Source organism: Arvicanthis niloticus, chromosome 4 (genome assembly GCF_011762505.2).
Source record: "Arvicanthis niloticus isolate mArvNil1 chromosome 4, mArvNil1.pat.X, whole genome shotgun sequence".
Classification (NCBI taxonomy): domain Eukaryota; kingdom Metazoa; phylum Chordata; class Mammalia; order Rodentia; family Muridae; genus Arvicanthis; species Arvicanthis niloticus.
The window spans coordinates 40701229-40709821 of record NC_047661.1 but is presented as its reverse complement, the minus strand read 5'-3'; the positions used below and the strand labels follow the sequence as shown (position 1 = coordinate 40709821).

At 45.5% G+C, this 8593-nt stretch overlaps 1 protein-coding gene across 2 annotated transcripts in view; it reads left to right on the top strand.

Annotated features, from left to right (window-relative positions):
* The first annotated feature begins 8245 nt into the window (after positions 1 to 8245).
* Positions 8246 to 8593, top strand: part of Wwtr1 (WW domain containing transcription regulator 1) — a 113279-nt gene continuing 112931 nt past the window's right edge. The window contains exon 1 of one of the 2 annotated variants that reach the window (XM_034500312.2): positions 8246 to 8439. In XM_034500312.2, coding sequence (XP_034356203.1) covers positions 8273 to 8439 — 167 coding nt within the window. In that variant the 5' untranslated portion in view covers positions 8246 to 8272. Of the gene's footprint in view, positions 8553 to 8593 lie in introns of both variants that reach the window. The other variant, XM_034500313.2, reaches the window with a different exon arrangement.

Below are 8593 nucleotides of genomic sequence, written 5' to 3'. Positions count from 1 at the left end.
CTTCTGGGTCATGGTCTTTTAACAACATAGCTACCTCTCAGTTTTCTAACAGTTCACCTAAACTGAAAGCAGCCACTCAAATCTAGTCAGTCACCCAGTGGGTAGACTTTCCTGAGGTGGGGGGGGGGGGGGGGGGAGGCAGATGAATATTTGGGACAAGAGGCCATTGGTCTAGCAGCCAAACACACTAAACAACACTGTCCAGAGATACTTTATTGAGCATGGGGGGGGGGGGGGAGGGAAGAGAGAAAATAAAGTCTTTTTTTTTTTTAGGTGCATCATAATCAAATTGTAGTGATTGCTGGACAGATGCCTTATATGCTTTTAGCATACACAGATGGATCTTGAAAGTGGAACGGGAAAGATCGTGTTAGAATAATTTTGCAGCCGGGCGGTGGTGGCGCACGCCTTTAATCCCAGCACTTAGGAGGCAGAGGCAGGTGGATTTCTGAGTTCGAGGCCAGCCTGATCTACAGAGTGAGTTCCAGGACAGCCAGGACTACACAGAGAAACCCTGTCTCGAAAAAACAAAAACAAAACAAAACAAAACAAAACAAAAAAACCAACAAAAAAGAATAATTCTGCATTCAACAGGGAGCTCTTGCCTGCTCAAGGGAATGCCATAAAAACATATGATAGTTCTAGCTCCCTAGCTCTCTGCAGTCTAGTCGTGGGGGCAAGAGATGATGAGGTTAAGGCTTAAATGTAATATATAGTAGTGTTCTCTCTAATTTTATGTTACGGGAATGAAAAAGAGAAGATAATGAAGAGTCCGATGAAAACATGACAATAGATAGAGTTTAGAAGCCAGTTTTGAGTTGAATTTAAACATTGGAGTAGGGGCTAGAGAGGCAGCTGAGCAGTTAAGAGACCGTCTGCTCTTTCCAGAGGACCCTGGTTTGATGGCAGCTCATACCATCTCTAACTTCGGTTCCAAGGAATCTGACTCATGACCTCCTTGGGCACCAGGCATGCGTATGGTGCACAGACATACATGCAAGCAAAATACTTCATCCCCCAGCCCCCGGCCCATACACACAAAGGAGTAGTAAAGGAAATATTCGTGGATCAGAACCTTGTTGGAATAGCTATAATAATAAAGGCTATTCTTTCTTGGACTATGTGAAAAGCAAATCAAAAATTCTAGGAAGATGGCAAGTTGTTGAGAGACCTCGGGTGCTAGATTAATAGCTTTGACCTTTATTCCTCCCTTCAGGCAGTTGTTAAAAAGCTTCAGAGCCAAGGAATGACATCATGAAAATCAGAGGCCAGAGAAACCAGTTAGGAAGCTACTGGGAACATTTTGAGATAAGGCTCTGTTGTGGAAGTGTAAGAGGAAGGGCAGATTTGAGTAAGCAGAAGAAAGAATCAATAGAATAGCATTAACTTCTGATTGGATGTGAACAGACAGGGGTGGTGTTGAGGGCAGGATGACCCAAGAATAGCTTTATTGGGAAGGGTGTTGGGGGAGGGTTTGGTGATAGATTTCTAGTGGAAAGTAGAGAGTAAGATTAACATATCAGCAGGAGTGTACTCTCAGCTGATTATCTTACAGAAACCGGGTGGTGTTTCTCCAGAAGTCAGGCAGAAGGCACCACAGTGACTTCATATGGCATTCCTAAGCAGCAATGCCCAGCTCACACAGGACACACAGCAGAACGATGTGCTAGGGGAAAGAGCATGCTGTTCATGGCTGACCCATACACTTTTGATTTTGTTTGTGTAATTTCATGTTTTCATTGTATACATTTAGACAAAATACTTTAAAATCCACTGGACTGGCTGTCTTATCTATAAAGGAAGAGTTTATTATGCATTGGCTCTTGCATAGGTCTTTATGAGATTTAAACAACAGCCATTATTCAAGGTTTGTGTTAATTATTCTGGCCATTTTGTCTGGATGTAGAATTGGCTCCTATGCTCAATACCTAGCACCAAAGTCAAACAATTTTCATGTTCTTCATTTTTAGAATACAAATTCTACATATAAACCCTAAATTTGTGACAGAAAAAAAAGTCATTTTATTACACACTCTGGTCCAACCCTGGTTCTGTTGGCTTTTCTGGTGCTTACTAAGTTGCTTGCACTCAGCTAGAGAGCTGGCTGGAGGCTAGCCTCACCTTAAAAACTAGTCTTTTCTCTTCTTCCACCTGCTTCGCTCCCTCCCCCCTTCTTTCCCACTTCTTAAATGATCTTTATTTTTTATGTGAGTGCTTGCCTCCATGTATGGATGTATACTATATGCATGCCCCATGCCAAGAAGGCCAGAAGAGGGTATCAGATCCCTGAATTTAGTTATAGACGGTTGTGAACTGCCTTGTAAGCGCTGAGAACTGAACCCAGGTTCTCTGTAAGAACAATAAGTGCTCTTAGCTGAACTATCTCTCTCACCCTCCACTATTTTAGATAAGATCCTGGCAAGTATTTTAGGCTCAACTTGAGGTTGCTCTGTATTATAGGAACACCTTGAGTTTCCAGTCTTCTTTCTTTAGCCTTTGGTTAGCTGCTATTAGAAACTTCCACTGGTGGGCTCTATTGCCAAGTGGTTTTCCCCTGAGGCTCAAATCTGCTTAGGTTTTGGATGGAAGGCTATGGTATAGTTTTACTACTATAGTCTCCTGATTAAATTAAATCTCTAGCCCCGGTCATATTTAAGTGGAGTGGATTACACAAAGGATTTGAATAAAAGGCAAGGATCTCCCTGGAAAGGAAACACAATAGATTGTGTGGGTAGACTGGGAGCTGGTGAGGGTAAGAACAGGAAGGATCAGGTCAGGGACTGCCAGCAGCAGGCCAGGATAGAGCTGTCTCAGAAGCCTGCTGTCCCCAGCAAAGGGGGTGGGGCATAGAGGGAGAGAGTATAGGAGAGACCTGGAACTGAGAGGCAAGGCAGAAACCTAGTGCAATGGAAACCTCCAGGAAACTATAAGGGTGACTAGTGAAGACTCCTAGTCAGTCATGGGAGATATGGAACCTGAACTGCACATCTTATGTAACCAGGCAAGACTTCCAGTAGACGGATTGGGACACCTACCCAGTCATAGAACCTTCAACCTACAATTTTTCCTGCTTGCAAGATGTGCTGGGGCAAAAGCGGCTCAGAACTTGTGGGATTGGCCAACCAATGGCTGGTCCAACTTGAGACCCATGCCATGGGTGGGAGGGAGTGTCATGCCATGCCTGATACTCTGCCTGATACTGTCTCGTGGGCCAGAAACCAGAGGCGGGATAGCCCAGAGACCTAAGATAGAACCAAACATGACTAGTGGGGGTCAGGGAATGGGGGGAGGGTGAGTAGTCAAGGAAAGGAGTCCTAATTGTACTTTGTTATATTCATAAATCTGCCTAGCCAAGTTGTCATGAGAGAGGCTTCATGCAGCAACTTAATAGAAGCAGATACAGAGAGATATAGCCAAACATTAAGTGGAGCTCTGGGAATCCTGCAGAAGAGGAGAGAGGGAAGGTGGTAGGATCTGGAAGGGCTTGAAGATACCACAGGAAAAGAGTCCACAGAACCAACTAAGCAGAGCTCATAGGGGCTCACAGGGACTGAAGCAACAATCAGGGGGGATGGGTCTGACCTAGGTCCTTTGTATATATGTTATGGTTGTCTGGTTTGGTGTCTTTTTGAGACTCCTAATAGCAGTAGCCGGGTTTCTCTGACTCTTTTGTCTGCTTTTGGGACTTTTCCCTCTTACTGTGTTGCTTTGTCCAGCCCGAATATTTGAGGATGTGCCTAGCCTTTATTTATTTTGGGTTTTGTTTGTTTGTTTTTCCAGACGAGGTTTCTCTGTGTAGCCCTGGCTGTCCTGGAACTCACAATGTAGACTGGACTGACCTCGAACTCAGAGATCCACCTGCCTTTGCCTCTGCCTCTCAAATGCTGGGATTAAAGGCGTGGGCTGCCGCGCCCCAGGACTATTTTTATTGCAACTTGATATGCCATGTTTGTTTGATATCCCTGAGAGGCCTACCCTTTCTGAAGGGAAATGGAGAGGAGTGGATCTAGGGAAGAAGGGAGTTGGGAGGAGGTAGGAGGAGAGGTGGGAGAAGAAACTCGAGGTTGGGATGTACAATATTAGAGAAGAATATATTTTTTAAAAAGGAGGGTGGTTTATTGGCTTCCACAGATGATCACAGCTTTAGTAAATGATTGGAGTGTGAGTTAGGGAAGTTAAATTATTTGCCATTTGTAGTAGAAGGTGGAGCCAAGTACTTTAAAACTTGTATTCTAATGAATGGGTCAAGAAACAAAATTTGCTTTACTTTTGTTCCTATTGTGTTTTGAGACTTGTTCTGTAGCCCAGGCTAGTCTAGAAGTTTAGGCAATCCACTGCCTCAGTCTCTGAGGGGCTAGGATTAGGGGGTAAGTCACTGTTCCTCCAGGATCTCTTTTATTTTTAGACAGAGTTTCTTGTAGCCCAGGCAAGTCACGCCATAGCTGAAGACGACCTTCATATTCTGATTTCCCTGTCTCCATCTCTCCAGTTTCAGGATTACAGTTCTGTCCCACTAAGCTAGGTTTTACCTACTAGTAGGGTACTGAGGTGGAGGGAAGTATTCTACAAACTGAGGTACGCCTTCAAGCATGGCTCATTTTTGTTGTTGTTATTTGAGAATTTCACACTTATATATAATGTTTTGATCAAATCCATCCCATCCTCTCCTCTCCATTTCCCTCCCTTTCCATTCATCTTCTTTTAAACTGACTGATTCTACCTGATGCTGCCTGTGCATACATGGGTGTAGGGCCATTCAGTAAAGCCTCTTAGGTCACACATCCAGGAAGCGAACTATCTCTTCTTCCCCCAGTGGCCACCAACCCTCAGGAGCTCTTCAGCTAGCTTAAGACTTCATGTACCATTCTCCCATCCATGCATGGATTGAGCTGGCTTGTTTTTGCTCCATTCCTGGTCCTAAATGTGGGATTTTGTGAAGTGGGTAGTACTATTTTCCTAACATTACAAAGGAGAAAGCAGAGGACTAGAGTGCTTGAGTATCTGAAGTGACCTGGGTGACTAAAGAAATTACACTTACTTTTTTCTTTTGAGACAGTCTCATTATGTATCATCGGTTATCCTGGAACTCACTATGTAGACCAGGTTGGCCTTGAATTTACAAAGATTCACCTGCTTCTGCCCCTAAATGCAGAGATTAAAGGTGTGCACCCCTACACCCAAGCCAAGGAATCATACTTAAACTGTCGTAGTTAAGGTTTCTGTTGCAGCAATAAAACACTATGACTCAAGTCAACTTGGGGAGGAAAGAGCTTATTTCATCTTACAGCTTCCCATCATCTTGGGAAGATACAGCAGGAACTCAAGGCAGAAACTGAAGAAGATCAGTGTCTTATAGCACCCAGGACCACCGGTCAGTCTAGGGTTAGTACTGTCTGCAGTGAGATTGTCTCTTCCAGATCAAGCATTTAAAAAAAAAAAAAAAAAATTCAACACAGGTTTGCCCACAAGATATTCTGAGGATTTTTTTCTTTCAATTGAGGTTCCTTCTTCTAAAATAGATCTAGATTATGTTCAGTTGACATAAAACTAGGTAGCACATCTGGTACACCAGTACCTGGACTTTAGAGTTAAGATGACTGTCATTTAAGTCATTATTGTTGGAAGGATTGGGGTAGCAGCATATCTCATTGAATCCTATACTATGAGGTTTGTTTATTTATTAAGACAAGTTCTCCTTATGCTACCCAGTCTGGCCTGGAACTACTAGGTTCAAGCGACAGATCTTCTGCCTCAGCCTTAGACTACAAATGCATGCCTGTGTGCCTGCCCTCCAATGGACGATTATGCCTGTTTAGGAATGGGAAGCTTTTGAGTTAGCAACCTGACTCATGCCTGTGTTCACTGCTGTTTATGTCTTGAAATTTGGCAAGTTATAAAGACTGCATCCTTGGTAATCCGATCTCAAGCCCTATTTACACCTTTCGGAGATAAGAACCTTCCTGGAATGGAACTGGCCTTGGGCATCCTCACATCAGCCTTGCAGCTTCTGAATTAGTAACCTTTCCATCCCAGGCACTTCCTCCAGCTCCAGTTAATTCCCTCCTGCAAAGATCCTATTTCCAAGGGAAAAGGCAGAAGCTGCTTCCCCTGGCCCCCCCCCCCCCCCTTTCTATCTGCACACAGTGTTTTGCTTTTACAGAAAATGATTTAATTATGGAAAATGGACAGTATTTCTCTACCGTAGTATGTATCATATTAGCATATATTTTCGTCAGGATGTTTGATGTTGAAAATGACTGAGTTGTTGACTTTTGTTAAAAAAAAATCATTAAATGAAATTTTGGCTTGGAACTAGGACAGAACTTCCAACAATTTCTGAAATGGCCCTAAACATACTTCTGCCATTTTGTACACCAGTCTCAGGACTAGCAATTATAAAATAAAAAAAAAAAAGAAAAATGTTGAAGACACCCTATGTTCTGCAATATTAAACAGTCAAGATTTAATTCTGTATATAGAAACAATCACACTCGTTTATTATTATTACTAAGGAATGATCCTAGGCAAGTGCTCTGCCACTGAACTATAGTCCCAGCCCAAAGCACAGCTTATTGTCTTTAATGAATGGCAAAATTTTATACATACCCAGGAATTGTTTTAAAATTAATTTATGGTTATCAGCAAATGTTTGATTTTTACCTATTTTATACAAATAGAGTTTGGGGTCAGATAAAAATTTTTCAGGCAAAAAGAGGTCATGAGTGGAAAAGTTCAAGATGTCTTGGTATAAGACTACCTACCCTGTATTGGTACTGGGATAGGATATAGCTATTCAAAGATGGTCTCAAAATTTAAAAAAAAAATGTGTTGGGGATGAGCTCATGTAGAGGCTAGAGTTGGTTCTTTCCTTCCACCATGAAGTGTGTGGGAATCGAACTCAGGTTTTCAGGATTGCTGGAAGGAACCTTTTCCAGCTGATCCACAGTGCTGTCCACTCTTCTCTCTCTTAAAGTAAAAATTATGGAGTGGCTTTGCCTTTTCCCCTTCAACTTGCTGTTAGATCATAGTCGTCTTCATTTCCCTGTAGCACTGTTGTCCTTCAAATGTCGACTTAATTTTGACTTTTATTTCGCTTTTTAACATGGTGAGGTACAGTGCCTGCATTTGATATAATTCTGCTGACAAACTTGCATCCAGTCCTGGCTAAGCAAAGTGCTTTGCACGCATTGCCTCATTTAGCCTATCTAATAAATGTCTATTAGAATCTGTGGGTCGAGTAGGGGCTTCCAGGAATGTGACTTAAAAAGCAGCTACCCTTTCTTGGAGAGAAGGAATAGAGTTGAGCAGCTGGCAGTGGGAAGGGCAAGGCCTCCTCCCTCTTCCCGGCAGCTGTCTGACCAGGCCCGACCTCCTCTCTCCAAAGGCTGGGGTCTCCACCTCTGGCCGAGGTCCAGTCGGGTGGGAGGGTGTGTGGCTTTTTCCGGGTCACTGGCACACCCTCTCTATCAGTAGCCACCTGCCCCGGTTCCATCCCAGTTCCAGGCTCCCTGGAGGGACCCAGGGACATTCCAATCCTCCCACTACCCTCGCAAACGCCGCGGGAGGAGGGAAGGGGGCGCAATTGCTTGGCCTTCTAGAACGCAGCTTTGTCTCGGCCCTTTTTCAACTCCTAGTATCCAGATTCACTCTGGAGAGGAAACTAAGGATTGATGAAAGGCTTGAAAGTTGGTAGTTTACAGTCGACTCGTTGGCGAAGCCGCATCTTCAGCAACAGCGGCACTTTTTGGAAACTGTCTTGCAGACAATTGAAAGCCAAACGGCCAAGTTGTCTCCTCACCAGACCAAATATGGTCACAAGCGCTAAGCAGCCTTCCGTAGAAAGTCTGGCCTCGCGGGTGTCTCCCTGAGCCAGGGTGCGCCCCGGACCGACCTCTGGCAGATCCGCGCCCCGTGCCACATTCCGGGGACTAGGCGCTCCCCTCAAGGCGAGGGCAAGCGCTCTGGACAGACTCAGTCTGGGCCCTGGACCCCCAACCGCGTGCCCTCCGTTATTCTCCGATTTGGTTTTTGTCCATAACCCCTTGATTTAAGAGGCTTGAACCATTTTCCCTTTGATCCCGCCCCAAGTCAGTGGTAAACTCAAAGGAATGCAGATAGAGCTCTCGGCGGGAGAGGTCGGCGCGGCGCGGCGGGGCGGGGGCACGCTCTCTCCCGAGCTGCGAAGTGCCCAGCCCACCCCGGCCAGCCGGGCCAGGGTGGGAGGAGGAGGAAGAGGAGGGGCGTGGGGCAGGCTGGCTCCGGCCAGGAGGTCATGCATAATTCAACAGCTCCACTTTCGGCCCGCCTCTTTCCTAGGGTTGGGAGTTTGCTGCAAACTTTGTTTATGGGACAGTCCGAGAGCCGCGGCGGCCGCGCTTGTCTACGCCTTCTCTGTCGCTTTCTCGCGCAGTGCGAGCGCCCGAGGCCGTCTCCGGGGATGTAAGAGGATAAGCCTTCGGCTGCTGGGAATCCTCTCGGGATCTGCCAGCCGGGGCCGGGTTCCAGCTCGTCAGTTCGGGAGGCGCCCAGGCTTGGCTTCCCCGCGTGCCCAGGTAGCTCCAGCCGCGCCCCGCACCCTTTCTGGCGTCCGGCT